This window comes from Cetorhinus maximus, chromosome 13 (genome assembly GCF_964194155.1).
Source record: "Cetorhinus maximus chromosome 13, sCetMax3.hap1.1, whole genome shotgun sequence".
Lineage (NCBI taxonomy): Eukaryota > Metazoa > Chordata > Chondrichthyes > Lamniformes > Cetorhinidae > Cetorhinus > Cetorhinus maximus.
Window position 1 is genome coordinate 45,904,826 of NC_135891.1, and position 16,723 is coordinate 45,921,548.

At 43.4% G+C, this 16,723-nt stretch overlaps 1 protein-coding gene across 3 annotated transcripts in view; it reads right to left on the bottom strand.

Moving 5' to 3' along the window:
• Window positions 1-16,723, bottom strand: part of LOC144688593 (nuclear factor of activated T-cells, cytoplasmic 2-like) — a 174,374-nt gene that overhangs the window by 115,969 nt on the left and 41,682 nt on the right. For all 3 annotated transcript variants that reach the window (XM_078555353.1, XM_078555352.1, XM_078555351.1), the window contains exon 3: window positions 15,061-15,223. In XM_078555353.1, coding sequence (XP_078411479.1) covers window positions 15,061-15,223 — 163 coding nt within the window. The remainder of the gene's footprint in view (window positions 1-15,060; window positions 15,224-16,723) is intronic.

Below are 16,723 nucleotides of genomic sequence, written 5' to 3' on the forward strand. Positions count from 1 at the left end.
CCTAAGAGTTGAGGCCAGAATATTTTGTCCGTGGAAGAGAGAAGGCCAAGGTTGAATTTGGAGAGGTGAGTATACTCTGGAATTGTGCTCAATTATCTTTAGCAGGGAGTGATGACATGAGTCAAGGGGGTCATGATCATGACAGAGTATGTTAGAATCATAGGGCAGAGTTTTATTACAATTGATCCACAGGCAGTTAGGAGGCTGTCTGTCAAAGAAAGGGTTTTGCTGTGGCTCTTTAACTGAGCCACAGTATGAGCATCCTGCATCAAGGTTTCCTGACCAAAGAGGGTGGGTAGGATAACATGCCGTGTCTGTCAAAGGATAGATTTCTAATTAAAGGGATCATGGAGGGGGTCAGAATGGCTCAACTATACGTTGTTTCCTGAGGGTTCAACAATCACCAAAATGGAGAGGAGACCTGGGAAGGCCCTAGGCCTCTCACTCTTACCTGGCAGCTGAATCTGAGGGTCTGCAGTGAGGTGATCTTTCCCAAGGACTGGGGGAAGAGGTCAGCCTCTCCAATCAAGCAGGCATGCATGGAAGTGACCGAGGAACTGAGCAGCAGGAGTGTGGTCCTTCCAGCCTGGAGACAGTGTACCAAGAGGTTCAATGATCTCAGAGGGGCAGGAAAGGTGAGAGACATAACACTTTCAAGTGTCAAGACGCTCACTCTGACTTTCCCAGAATTCTCCTGCACATAACTCCTCAGACCAACACACCTTGAACCTTCGCTCATTCCTCCTCTCTCTCCAGGCATCTCCAAACATCCCCACCTGAACAGCTAACACTCACACTCATCCTTCTCTTTTTACTAATTCACACCCATGCCTCACAGTGACCTTCCACAAATATCGTTCCTTTGTGTCCACACGATCCATTCCCAACACACAACTCACTGATTTCTCTCCGTCCAGAAGGAAGCGTAGAACTCCAGGAAGAAGCACAGATCCGAGCTGGTGTTGGGCCCTCCAGTGACAGGCACATTGATGACAGCCACTGGAAATGGGGTTCCTCCTGGTCCACTAGGAAGAAGGCCTTGTTCCAGGAGGCTGCTGATGTCAACATCAACCTGCCATGAAAGACTCAGCCTCCTGAGGCACTGGTGCTCACACATTTCCAGACAGTTGATTCTTTGTCTATAGGTCCTGTATTGGGGGAATCTCATCACTTAGGAGCCGAATCTCTATGTCCATCTCTCCTGTGACTGAAGATGAGGCAACTTGTCCTCCTGCTGGTTTGTTCCTGCTGCTGGTGCCATTGGTATTGGTATGGCTGTTCATCTTGTTCATCACCAGAGGTGCAAGGTCGAGCTGCATAAGCTGCTCACATGGTGTGGTGAAGGCTGGCAGCAGGGAAGTGCAGCCTAGGTCAGTGAAGTCCAACACAGCTGAACTGACTTCCAAAAAGTTGGAAACAAAAATAAAAATAGCTGGAGAAACTCAGCAGGTCTGGCAGCATCTGCGGAAAGGAACACAGTTAACGTTTCGAGTCCGTAACAGAACTAAGTGAAAATAGAAGAGAGGTGAAATATAAGCTGGTTTAAGGGGGGTGGGACAAGTAGAGCTGGATAGAGGGCCAGTGATAGGTGGAGATAGCCAAAAGATGTCATAGACAAAAGGACAAAGTGGTGTTGAAGTTGAACCCACGGTGGTTGACAGGGCCCTCAACCGTGTCCGGCCCATCTCCCGCGCATCCGCCCTCACACCTTCCTCTCCCTCCCAGAAACATGATAGGGTCCCCCTTGTCCTCACTTATCACCCCACCAGCCTCCGCATTCAAAGGATCATCCTCCGCCATTTCTGCCAACTCCAGCATGATGCCACCACCAAACACATCTTCCCTTCACCCCCCGGCGGCTTTCCACAGGGATTGTTCCCTCCGGGACACCCTGGTCCACTCCTCCATCACCCCCTACACCTCAACCCCTCCCACGGCACCTTCCCATGCAACCGCAGAAGGTGCATCACCTGCACCTTTACTTTCCCTCTCCTCACCATCCAAGGGCCCAAACACTCCTTTCAAGTGAAGCAGCATTTCACTTGCACTTCCCTCAATTTAGTCTACTGCATTCGTTGCTCCCAATGCGGTTTCCTCTACATTGGAAAGACCAAACGCAGACTGGGTGGCCGCTTTGCAGAACACCTTCGGTCTGTCCACAAGCATTACCCAGACCTCCCTGTCGCTTGTCATTTCAACACTCCACCCTGCTCTCATGCCCACATGTCCGTCCTTGGCCTGCTGCATTGTTCCAGTGAAGCTCAACGCAAACTGGAGGAACAGCACCTCATCTTCCGACTAGGCACTTTACAGCCTTCCGGACTGAATATTGAGTTCAACAATTTTAGATCATGAACTCTCTCCTCCATCCCCACCTCCTTTCCGATCCCCCCCTTTTTTTTCCAATAATTTATATAGATTTTTCTTTTCGCACCTATTTCCATTATTTTTAAATGTATTTCCATCCATTGTTTTATCTCTACCTTTTAGCCTATTTTGATTCCTTCACCCCACCCCCACAAGGGCTATCTGTACCTTGCTTGTCCTGCTTTCTACCCTTAATTAGCACATTCCTTAGATAATATCAAGACCTTCAACACCTCTTTGTCCTTCTGTCTATGACATCTTTTGGCTATCTCCACCTATCACTGGCCCTCTATCCAGCTCTACTTGTCCCACCCCCCCTTAAACCAGCTTACATTTCACCTCTTTTCTATTTTTACTTAGTCCTGTTGAAGAGTCATACGGACTCGAAACGTTAACTGTGTTCCTCTCTGCAGATGCTGCCAGACCTGCTGAGTTTTTCCAGGTATTTTTATTTTCGTTTTCGATTTCCAGCATCCGCAGTTTTTTGCTTTTATCCAAAAAGTTGGAAATCACCTGCGAAGCAGTGAGAGCACGCTCTCAATAGAGGCGCTGTGAACACCGGCCTCTCACCTAAACAGGGCTAATTTCACTCTTTGAAGGCTTCCCAGCCTATCAGTTTCACTGAACAAGCACTCTGTGCTATGTTGTCACTCGTTTGGCTGTGGCAAATTTCACACAGCTCAAGAAACCAGTGCACTGGCTTTTAAAGCCAGAAGTCTGAATAAAAACAGCAGTTCATTACCGATTTACATATTACACTTACTACAGCTGAATGCGGGGGGGGTTGGGGGGGGGTGGGGGTCGGGGGGGGATCCCCCGTTAGCTTGAAAACCCATCCAAGTCAAACTCAGAAGTGGGCAGGATGATGTCGGGATCCCAGCCTGACTTCACTTTTATGTGAGTTAACAATCCCCACACTCTTTAACCTACCTCCCCATTGGTAGTTATAATACCAGGCATAGAATCAGAGAATAATACAACACAGAAGGAGGCCATTTGGCCCACTAAAGTCTGTGTTGGCTATTTTCAAAAGAAATCCAGCTTTTCCTACTCCCAGGCTCTTTGCCACATGCCTGCAATTTTTTTTATTTTTCAAGATATCTATCTAATTTCCTCTTGAAAATTACTATTAAATTTGTATTCATCATATTATCAGGCAATCCATTTCAAAACCTAAGCACATTTTTCCTCATGCTGCCTCTGACTCTTCTGCAACTGTAAATCCAAGCCCTCTAGTTATCAGCCCTTCAGCCATTGAAAACAGCCTTGCTTCATTTACTTTATCCAAACCCTTCATGATTTTAAACACCTCTATCAAATTTCCTCTTAGCTTTCTCACTCTGAAGGCGGAATCGTCCCAGATTTGCACGAAGTGCAATAGCGATAAAGGACAAAAAGCAAGGAAGTTAGAGTAAATCTATGTAAAACACTAGCTCAACCCCAGTTGGTGTATCGTCCCAATTCTGCCTCATTAATCATGTATTCCCGGGAAACGTGCCATTTCGATGGCGGGTGGGCTCCGATTCACCCTGCACGCCATCACCTCACCGCTTCACCACACCAGGCACCACATTTAAAGTGTAGCCGCACGCACACCTCTCAGTACTTCCAGCCCAGGACTGCTGCACAGAAGGCATTGCCCTGAAAGGCAAGAAGACAGCAGCCCCACAGTTTAGTGACGCATCCCTCAAGTGCTTTTTGGATGCCATGGAGGCCCGCTGTGATGTCCTTTACCCCTGCACTGGTCGCAAGAGGGCAGCAACATTACCAATCCTGCTTGGTAGGCGATGGCAGTGGTGATCAGTGCCAATGCTGCACAGAAGAGGTTTGCCATCCAATACAGAAAGTGGATGAATGATCTCATCCATGCCGCCAGGGTAAGGCAACCATCTCATCACTCTAAACTCACATACTCAAGCCCATCACATATTCATGGGTATTTCACTCACTGCTAGCTCAAGGGACATTACCACTCATTCTCTCACATACACCCCCACATCCCCATCTGGCCTCATCTCCTCTGAAGACTGCCTCCCTTGCCCTCACCATCTTGAGGCTACTTGCACAGATCAACTTGTGCCCCCACACATGCCCTGGTATACCCCTCTTCCCCAATACAGCTCTTGCCCTGCAGCCTCTTTCCTTGCCTGAAGCCAGTTTTCCCCCTTTCCCAAGCAAGCCCTAGCCCTGCAGCCTTTGAGAAGCCACCTCCGCCTTATGGCTGGTCTGGTAGGTAGAGATCTGCCAGCGAGCCCCCCTAAAAGTGATGTGGTGCTGTCTGCGAAGCCTGGCACTGATGACCGCGAGTGCTGCCCAAAGCAAGGTAGGCAAACAAACCTCGAAATCCTGAGTGAAATGCAGCTCGCTAGGTGCACGTCACTTATGTACAGTTGTGAAACGCATCAGAGTGCAGTCTCGCTGATGTGTTTGGATAATAAGCTGGGCTTATAATGATATGCAGATGTATTACAATGAGGCTCCCAATGTCTGACGATAAGAAACGTGGCCTGCCATTGACCGGTAGAGCAGACGATTGCAAACTGGTTTCACGACGTCGTGAAACCGATTTTTGGCCTTCTCACCATATTGTCCACTCACACCGTCAAACATGCCTGATGCCAGCGGGCACAGAAAGTTCCAGCCTAAGAACAACTCCAACTTCTCCAGTCTATCTACGTAACTGACCCTCATCCCTCGAACTATCTTAGGAACTCTCTCCTGTACCCTCTCCAAAGCCTCCATGTCTTTCCTGAGATGTAGTGGCCAGAACAGACACAATACGCCAACTGGGATTGAGCTAGTATTTTACATAGATTTAATTTAACTTGCTTGCTTTTTGTCCTTTATGCCTCTATTTACAAAGCCCACTGAGCAAGAGCTGTGCTTTGTTTTTTAATTGTAATGTTAAGATTTTGTTTATTAGTCTGAATCCAGCCACTGTTGAAGATGGGAAACAAATATAAATCTGTTTTGTGACCTTTTTCAGACATAACAATTATAAACTGTATTACTGAGGATAGCATGCTTCGTTCTATTGTCATAAGGAAGTGTGGGGCTAGAAATTCAGGGACATGGATTTTTTGGTGTCTTATCCACACAGTATTAATAATCGAAGCTCAAATGGGGAAACCCGAGGTGCTTCAAACCACACCATAGTGTAGATGGCACTATGGTGGGAGGCTGCAGAGGTTAGTGCTCCGATTTCCAGATAAGTGATTGTGTTGGATCATGGAGGTCTGGAGGAAGAACAAATGGGCCTCAGAGTTTGTGATTAGGGTTCAGTTAGGAAGATCACAGCCTCGAGAGTACTGTGGGGAAGTTGGGTAAGATCACAGGTCTAAGGGATACTGCTAGGGTGGGAGTTGAAAGTGCTGTCAGGGATTGGGTAGGAGGAATTCAGACTTCGAGAGTACGGTTGGAGTGTTTAGTACGAAAATCGCAGACCTCAAGAGTACTGTTGGGGGGGTGGTAAGTGCTGGTACACGGTCTAGGAGGACAGACCAGGACAGGGGAGATAGGGGGGAACTGGAAGTCACAGGCAGGATTGAGTTTGGAGATCTTGGAAACAGAAGCAGTAGAGATCATGATAATTTTTGTTTTTAATTATGTGATGGTTAGGATTGGTTTTCCCAGAAGCAATCAGCACTGGTGCTGGCTGACTGTGGGAAAGCTTAAGTTGTGGCAGGGACAAGCATACGTTCGTTCATTTGTATATGCAAATAAAGGGCGTAATGCCTGCTTCAGGCATGGGTTAAAAGACATCTCTTGCTTGCCGTGGTATGTCTGGTGTGACTCAGGGCAGAAGTGTGCATGCGCACATAAGGTGGTATTTTGGTCCCTAATTAGCACCCGTAGCGCCCAAATAACCAGCACTACCAATCCCAATTTTGCATCCGTAATGTTTCTGAATGTTGGTAGCAAAATATGAGTGCTGTCTGAGTAATGCAAAACATGGTGCAAACAATTTGCAAAAGAGCCAGATTTATTTTCTGTCCCCCCCCCGCCCCCCCCCCACCCCCACCCCCCCACAAGTAACGCTCAAGAAATGGTAAACAAATGTATGATGTTTTTAGAACAGAGTTGAAACATCACATGTTGCATTGTATCACAAAGAGTTATGCAGCAATGTGGAAAGTGAGATGAAAGATGCAGTGTCCTTTGATTTCTTAAGTTGAATATCTGAACAATGCAAGTACTGTCATTTCCAATTATAAGAAAATAAAGTACAATAAGTCTTGATTCAAAGGTTTAATAATTACGAAGCATTAAATCAAGATTGAATATTTTTGTTTTAATGTTGTATCAGACCATCTAGATCTTTTGATAACTCCTGTTTTCCAATATTTAAATCTTCCCACAAGTTTAACAAAGTTAATCACCTATTATCATGGTCAATGTTGGAGGTATCATTGAAATAACTATATTAGTTAAATCTGCTCCAAGTATTTTATCCGTCTATCATAAAGGCTTCTGTGGAATTTATGAGCGAGCTGGGGCAGGGGTGGGGGTGCAACACACCGGAGTTACAAAATAACAAACTTGGAAAGTACTAGACACTAAAGGTGTATGAACTGCAATGGACTGTCTCCACAGCCTGTTGGTCTATCATTTGAGACTGGTGTGGTATAGTAATTCCTCAATCTAGCATTTTATGATTTGCAGTGCCCACCAACTGAGTATTATTTATAATAAAGAAAATCAATTTTAAGCAAGAAATGATTTTTTAAAAACTCCCTTTTGTAACAACCCCTTCACCATACTTGATTTTTGTACATCTACAGAAAGGCTGTGATGTGCAGTATTCTGCTCAAGGCCTTACAAGTCTCAGCCTGTAGAGACCCAACAGTAGAATTTGTCAAGCTGCAGTATTATGAAGGAAATTCTTCTTATAATATGCAACTCTGAATACTTCAGTTTTTTTTAGTACATTAATTTTGGTATCAAAGTAAATTACACTCGAGTGAAATGTTCTTTCTGAAACAAAGATGGTTTTGATTATGGTGGGTAATAGGCCTCAGCTGTAATTCATCACCAGTGCCAATGGGCAGAATCTTCGGGTCGGCGAGTAGGGGCAGGGCCCACTTGCCAGTGCGTAAAATGACGCGCGCTGACGTCGGGCGTGTGTCCCAACATCACCACACGTCATTCAGATCTTCAGTTCGGCAGGCATGCACCGGAGTCGGATGCGCACCCGCCAAACTGTCAAAGGCCATTTAAATATCAATTAACTTATAAACTGAGCTGCCCTTCCAACCTTAAGGTTGGCGGGCAGGCGAAGAGCCCAGGTGGCCTTCACATTTATCATGAAACCTCATCCACGGGCGGGATGAGGTTTCATGAAGGTATTTAAAATTTAGTAAAAATTTTAAATAAAATTCATTGACATGTCCCAGCTTATGTGATACCGTCTCATGAGGGGACATGCCTTAAAAATTTTTTTTCTCTTTACTAAAATTTTCAAAAATCAAATTGATCTACCTGAGGCAGCTCTGTGCGGAAAGAGCACAGGGGTCCCGACTCTCCCTACTCCCCCGCCCCCAAGGCCAGCCCACGTAAAATGGCGGCATGCAGCTGATCGCGGGCGGCAATCGGCTACGCGCCTGCGTCCAACCCCCCTGCCAGGGAGAAAATTCTCCCCAATGTTTTTCAACACAATCTGCACTAACTGAGTGCTCTGCAGAACAAGTAACTGCTGTAACCTTCTGTGCTTCACTAGGGCACATCCATTTAATGTAAATGGCAAAAGAACCAGATATTAGGAGAATTTTTAATGCAGCAAAATGTTATGATCTGGAAAGCACTACCTGATAGGACGATGGAAGCAGATTCAATAATAACTTTCAAAAAGACATTGGATAAACACTAGAAGGACAAACGTTTGCAGGGCTATGGGGAATGGGCAAGGAATGGGACTAATTGGACAGCTCCTTTAAAGAGCTGACACAGGCACAATAGGCTGAGTGGTCTCCTTCTGTGCTGTATCATTCCATAATTCTATGATCTGACACCATCCAAGTGACTAAAAATAGTTGTAACTTATTCGATTTAATTAGCGCTCAAGTCTTAATCAACTTCCAATTAAAGTAACTGGGATTATTTAGAAACCTCTTTGGATTTTCTTTCATAAAATGCTGAATATTTTACAGATTCTAAATAATCTAGCCTGGGGTTAAAGCAGGGGGATAAGGCTCATTGATGATGTCATGCTCTTTCATTCTCGCTGGCCCTTTTCCAATGAAAACCTAGTGTGGGTGGTTTCTGGAATACAACCCCACTATTGGCAATAATATGCACACAGCTTTAAAGAAGTCATTTTCCCATGTCGTATGTCAATAAGTAACCTTTGAACAAATTAATTATATTGGAACAAACATCTGAACTTAATAAAAGGTATGTCAGACCCACCTTTAGCACTGGGCCAAAAACAACTTCCTAGCTTACTTCATGAAATCCAAGAATAATAGCTTCTAGTTTCTTTTCTGACTCCAACTTTTCATGAAATTAGTTAACAAAAATGCATTTTCTTTTATTAAACTCTGTTAATAAAAGGCTAATGTGAGACAAGGGAATAATGAGGTTTTATGCTGCTTCAACCACACAATATTTAAATAAAAAAGATCTTCTTAATACGGCTTTGTGACAAAAGTGAGGTAATCTGATAATGCTTGTGTCACCACTGATAAGACACAGAATCATCCGGAGGATAACTTCCTAATTGTAGCCATGTGTGGAATTTTCCGTGTCCGTTGGTGTCAGGTGTGTTCGGCGGCCTAAGCGGACAATATGGCGAAAAGACCGAAAATCAGTTTCACGATGTCACGTGTAATTGTCCGCTCTGCGCGCCAATGGCGGGCCGCATTTTCCACCATCGGACTTCGGGAACTTCATTGTAATACATCTGCATGAGCCCAGCTCGCTGGAATCATCCCCCTTGCTGGATCATTCGGGCACGTCAGCATGATTGCAGGCCGATGTGTTTCACAACTGTACATAAGCGACGTACACCCGGCGAGCTGCACTTCACACGGGGCTTCGAGGTTTGTTTGTCTATCTTGCTTCGGGCAGCACTCGCAGTCATCAGTGCCAGGCTTCCCAGACAGCAACACATCACTTTTAGGGGGGTTCACGGGCAGGTATCTACCTATCAGCCGTAAGGTGACAGTGGCTTCTAAACATCTGCAGGGCTAGGACTCTCTTGGGGGAGGGGGAGAAGTGGCCTCAGGCAACAGAAGAGGCTGCAGAGTGAGGGCTGTACTGATGAAGGGGGCATCCCAGGGTGTGTGTAGGGGCACAAATTGATCTGTAAAAGTGGCCTCAAGATGGTGAGGGCTGATGAGGCAGTGTCCAGAGGAGATGAGGCCAGATGGAGATATGAGGGTGTGTGTGAGAGAGTGAGTAGTGATGTCCCTTGAGCTGGCAGAGTGCCAGTGAATGTGTGATGGGCTTGAGTGTGTGAGTTTAGAGTGATGAGATGGTTGCCTTACCCTGGCAGCCCAGATGAGATCATTCATCTATTTCTGCAGTGGATGGCCAACTTCTTGTGTGCAGCATTGGGACTGATCACCTCTGCCATCGCCTACCAAGCCGGAGCAGTAATGTTGCTAATCTCTCCTGCAACCAGAGCAGGGTAGAGGACATCACAGTGGGCCTCCATGGCGTCCAAAAGGCGCTCAATGGACGCATCACTAAACCTAGGGGCTGCAGTCATCTTGCCTTTTGGGGCCATGTTTTCTTTGCAGCGGTCCTGGGCTGGAAGCACTGAGCTGTGCATACAGCTGTGTTTTAAATGTGGCGCACAGCGTGAGGAAGCAGTATGGTGATAACATGGCGGGTGAATCAGAGCCCACCCACCATTGAAACGGCATGTTTCCCAGGAATGCATGCTTAATGAGGCGGGATTGGGATGATACAGCACGAGAGGCTGCCATTATGGCTGGCGGGTAAAACTTTCTTTTGCCCATCCGCTACTGCACTTGGTGCAAATCTGGGATGATTCCACCCCATGACGCTAAGTAGAGGCCAGATACTCCACACAGGAAAGAAAGAAAATTTGCAACTCCTCAGATACTGAAGCAGTCAATGTCCAAATGCAGCAAGACCTGGACAATACCCAGGCTTAGTCTGACAAGTGGTAAGTAACATTCGTGCCACACAATTGCCAGGCAATGACCATCTCCAAGAAGAGAGAATCTAACCATCGCCCCTTGACTTACAAAGGTATTACCATGACTGAATCCCCCTCTATCAACATCCTGGGGGTTACCATTGACCAGAAACTGAACTGCAGTAGCCATATAAATACTGTGGCTACAAGAGCAGGTCAGAGGCTAGGAATCCTGTGACGATAATTCACCTCCTGACTCCCCAGAGCCTGTCCACCATCTACAAGGCACAAGTCAGGAGTGTGATGGAATACTCCCCACTTGCCTGGATGAGTGCAGCTCCCACAACGCTGAAGAAGCTTGACACCACCCAGGATAAAGCAGCCCGCTTGATTGGCACTACATCCACAAACATTCACTCCCTCCACCCACTGAGGCACAGTAACAACAGTGTGTACCATCTACAAGATGCACTGCAGTAATTCACCAAGGCTCCTTAGACAGCACCTTCCAAACCCACAACCACTACCATCTAGTAGGACAAGGGCAGCAGATAGATGGGAACACCACCACCTAGAAGTTCCTCTCCAAGCCACTCACCATCCTGACTTGTAAATATAATCCGTTCCTTCACTGTCGCTGTACCATAATCCTGGAACTCCCTTCCCAACAGCACTGTGGTTGTTCCTACACCACATAGACTGCAGTGGTTCAAGAAGGCAATTCACCACCACCTTCTCAAGGACAACTAGAGATGGGCAATAAATGCTAGCCCAGCCAGCGAAGCCCATATCCCGTGAATGGATAAAAATAATAATAAAAACGCTTTACAGAAATGTCAGAGTGCCAAGACTGAAGGACAAAGATTTTCCTCCTTCTAGGTAATTCTCATTTCCCACAAATAACATTGACGCAACTGACAATAAAAATGTTTTCAAACCCAACGGCACACTCCTTTCACCATCTATGTTTCTGACGGTATGTGGGCTGCAGCACCGAACCAGCTTCCAGCAACAACAGAATGAAACGGGTAGAAATGGAAAGTAAAGAAGAACATGGCAAAGAGCTAAGTTTCTTTTTAAATTCACAAAAGAGCTGTCATTCACAGGGGCAGGCAAAAAGCAGCTAATGTGGGGTGAGGTGATGTTTTAGAAAATAAAAACAAGGGAAGTCAAACATTCGGCAAACTGTGCCTTGATTAGTAATCTGAAATATGCTACAGTTTACCCTGATGTGGTTGACCATCATGTTGGTCTGTAGAAAAAGATGATGAGCAGAATGGCAAAATGTATTGACACAGGTGCACTACTTACAGCGTAATGCAGAGCATTTTTATTCATGCTTAAAAAAACTAGAAGCTCAAAAAGCATTGGTGGCTGCCAGACATGGGTGGATGCCTGCACTGCGATTACTTTTTCTTTCATACTTGAAACTCTTTTAGCTGCTTCACTGCTGAGTTAGGTTTGCGGTCAAGTGTAGTCAGATTTAGGCCAGTTTACTGAACTGACGTCAGATAGCCTCTCGCCAGCTGATGTCATTGACAAGGATGGCACTATAAAAGTCCTGTTGACTTCAGGCGGAGGATATTCCAGGAGAATAATAGCTTTGGGGCAGAAAATCATGTACGAACAGATGGGCACAAAAATATAAGTAAAACAAACAAGCCATAAAAAATGAAAATAGGCCTGCCTCACAACCATACACAAATATAGCCTTTTTCACTCACTGTCCTCTTCAGTTATTTTATACATTGAAGGAATTGATGTATACCATTGGTAAGAATATTCTTTGTTGGCTTGAGGAAGGAACAAACCTACTGTAACTATTTCTAAATTTGTTTTTCAGTGATAGCTGAGCTAAGTTGCAAACAGTCTTAGCTTCAAGTCAGAATGTTATAGATTTCAATATCTCACAGGACTTATGCACATATTTTAGATCATGCCTTCAGCCATCTAGGCCTTAAGTTCTTGAATTCACTCCCTAAACCTCTCCACCTCTTTCCCCTTCTTTAAAACACTCCTTAAAAGTTCTCGCTTTTGGTCACCTATATACTACTTTCTCCTTCTTAGGCTCAGTGTCAGGTTCTGGCTCATTCTGCTTGTGTGAAACATCTTAGGATGCTTTATTATGTTAAAAGCACCATATAATGCAAATAGCTGTTGCAATTTTAAAAAATATCTCTAACTTAAATGACACATAGCTATTTGGTTTAAAGAAAGGGTTTCTTGGTGTATTATCAACAAAAACTGAACTTTGTAAGAATTTATGATAAGTCCTGTGCTGATATTACCCCTGATAGTTGTTAAATAACAAATGACAAGGTGAAAATTTGAAAGGGAGTTATTTGTTATTAAAATCTGAATGAATGTGCTCCATTTCCAAATTACTTTGCATATCATTCCCTGTGGGTATATTTGAATGTTTACACATGCGTTTTCTCCTGAACGCACTTCTAATTTTGTTTTATCGTCCTTTCACAAATAACTTCCTCTATCATGTAGTTTTATCTCCCCTCCCCCTCACCACGACACTACATAACTAAAGTGTCTGAGCCACACTAGCATTACACTACCAGGAAATGTGATACATGTTGCCGCCCGTTCCCCATCTCAAAATGTGACGGATTCTAAACCAATACTTCTCTTGCTGCATCTTAAAATTAAACAATATATATTTCCTAAGAACTAATTGTAATGTTAAATTTGTGCAAGGAGAGTGATAACATTGTTTTCAGTCCCTTGAAACAAATACTGGACTATTCAAGAACGTGCATGCTTTATATTTGCAAAATGCTATGACTTCTGGCCAGATCTAAAAAATAGAGGAAGAAGCATCAAGATATAAAAAAGAAACCACAGATCTCAGTCAAAGGATGTGAACTCAGCTCATGTGCAGCCCACAAGCAAAAAAAATGAGGGCAACCAAATACTATGCAAAAATCAGTGGCATATAGACCAAGGAACCATCAGAACTTTCTGTTATATGGAGAATTTCTTTTTAGGACATTTCATATTTAGGGATTAGTTGAAGCAGTACAAGTGTCATGATGTGTTATTAACAATAATTGATAACATTCACAAAACAAATTGGTCTGCATTAATGACTAGATGTTTCTTGGAAAAGCAATGAGATGATTTTAGCTTCAGGACAGCTGCTTAACGGAATGCATGGCCGAAGTTTGATACATGCAGTAGGAGATCAGATTCATTTTGAGGGCCAGATATTATTAACGTACACCTGGCCAGCTGCATTCGCCAAGACGTCATCTAGTTGCAGCTCTAGCCTAACCCGAGTCTACAGTACAATCTAATTTGCTAGTAAATCTCAGAAGTGATCATAACAGTGTCTAGTAAAATTAAATTATCATACTGTTATCCAAGGAGGCACACTTGAGGTTCACAGTTAAGGAAAGTGTTAAGAGGCTTTATCTTGCATTAAACACATCTTTCACTAAGGAGAGTGATGCTGACAGAGAACAAAGAGTGAAAAATGTATTTTCACAGTTTACTGCCTCTAAACAGGTCACCACAGAGCAGTGTCTTTCCCTATCTACTTTAGCCAGGACTCAAAATTTGATACCAAAATCGAAGACATGACTGGGTCAGTCCAGAGTTTTGAATTGTTAATAGATATCAGATGCAGCTAAATCAATCTGTAACTCCACCTGAAACTCTAAACAAGGTATTTCAAGAAAAAACATGGCAGAATTACAGACTATTGGAAAACGTTAACATTTGGTAAGATATACCCCAATGATCCCAATTTTTTTTAAAACTGTACTGTGCTTACAACACAGTAAAAGACTTGTACCAAAAGATTCCAAGAGACACATCAGTGTGGGTAGGTGTTTGAAATAGACCACAAAGCATTGGAGGAATTTTCAACCCAAAACGATTTGTGTAGTCTGTGGCGTTGCTGCACTGATCGCCTGGAGCCAGCAGCAGCATAATTCGGATGAGCTGTCGAGTGCTCAATATAATGGTCCACAAATATTCTGGCTCAAAAAGATTTCTCGACCTTTTCCAGAATGACCCTGATAAGGGCTGCAGCTTAGGCAGCTCATTACCTGGTACAAATGAGTGGAGTGTGTTTGAATGGGGTTCTACAATTAATGTTTCAGGTGGACATAATCTGCACCCATTTAAAGGTCCTGCTGAAAATTTTATTAGGTATACCTTGAATGCCCTTGGAGCAGTGAAGATCTTGCCCCTCCTTCAATAATTAACTGACCACCTCATCTTTTTCAACTGATGAAAATCATCTCCCAATGTTTTAAAGTAAGGGAAACCTGTCAGTGCTTCAGGAGTCAAGACTTCTCTTCGATAAATATGCATGATTATTTTTACAGCAGAACAAAGTTCCAAAATCTGAATAACAGTGTGTTACAGACAGAAATAGGAAATTAATTGATTACAATTTACTTAAAATATACTCTGGTCTTGCAAAAAAAAAACTCGAGGAATGAAAACAAAAAAAAATCATGGGGATAAAATATTTGCTTAGACCTAAATTCTGTAAGTCTTATGCTTGGACAAGAAATTCTATGTTCCTAGTTATAAGTCAAACCATCTTTCATAATTAAACAGGTTACCTGGACAACAGGATGGCCACCACTAGGTGCTTTAACTGCCCCCCGACTGCCTTCTGTTTCATAGTGCGCCCGATGGTGAGGCTTAGGCTGTATCTCAATCTTCAATGCATATGGTCCTGATGCACTTGGCAGCTGCCACTCCAAAGGAGGGAGAGAAGGGACACTGAAAGAAAACAACAAAATAATGGGAAATATTTTTATAATTAGTTGCAACTTATCAAACAAATAAGTGTTCCAGTATTTAGAAAACATGTGAAGTTTTGCTCAGCTCTTCTTTGAGCATTCTGGATTGATCTTATCCTATCCTTTGGCAATATATCGTAAGCTTTTCGCTATGAGGTAAATTTATATTCTAATTTTCCCCATTCCCTCTAAAGAGTCTCTCCTTTGCTTCTATGCTTCCTCCTAACAATCTAAAGGAGACATTATATCCCAGCACTCTATAGAACACGGGGCAGGTACAGCACAAAATTTGAGCCTCTTGCAATACAGTGGGGGGGGATGGTATTGTCTTGTTCTTACAGTTTGAGACAAACAATACATCAGGTTTTATTTCTGCAACCAGCCGTGGCAGTTATTCTACATTTTCTTGCAGTACACAACACCACATGTCACAACATGAACACAGAATCTAAGGGGCAGAAGTAGAGTTGTAAAAATTTATGTGATGATTTTAATTTAAACTTTTGCCCACAAAGCTAGTAGATGTCCTGTGGTACAGCACAAGAGTAGCCTGGAAAATGTGGTATGATGTGACAAAATAATCTGGGGAGCTAGAGATTTGTGTAGTTGGGAAATGTGTGAGGCAGAGAAGGGATGGAGCCGGGAACAAAGGCCTGGTGGAGGTGAGGTGGACTGAGGTCAATTTCCTGTGAATTGGAAAATAGGGCAACAAGATCCAGCACCCCAGATTAGTTAGAGGTTGTTATGACTTTTTTTTTATTTTAAGAAATTGAAATGTGTTAAATTTTATCCCTTACAGAAATCTCCATTAACAATGTGTTACATCTTCACATTTGTTGGGCAATAATGAAATACCATATGAAGGAAGAAACAACTTCAGGTCATTCCAAAGTCCTTTACGGCCAATGATATACTTTGAAATGTAGTCACTGCTATAATATAGAGAAACGCAGCACCCAATTTGCGTGAAATGTGATTGATTGACATTCAATACCCAGGAAAATGACCCAATGGACACACCAGACACAATAAAAGCTATGGAATAAATAGAAAGGATTATAAAACCCTATGAAGTCAAAACTTTGAATCAGTAAATAAATTCTTCAGGAACTGTGTGAATTGTAATGTCATCCCGCTGTTAAATTTCACACACGTGAAACACTCAATATAAGGTAATACTAAAATACTAGCATGAACACAGCTAAACGCTAAAATTCTATCAGGAATTATGTGGCTGTAATAGGAACAGAATATCTCATGGGAAAAGTGAAGGTCAGAAACTCCCCAAGTCAGGATAAGACTATAACTATATAACTATATATAACTATATATATATAACTATATAACACTCACATGTGCATGATCATACAGAAAAAAATTTCCATTACTACATAAGTAGTGTGATTATTAATACAAAAAGACAGGAACGACTGTTTGATCCATTCGTCTCATCTCATCATTCAAATCCTGTTCCTAGATC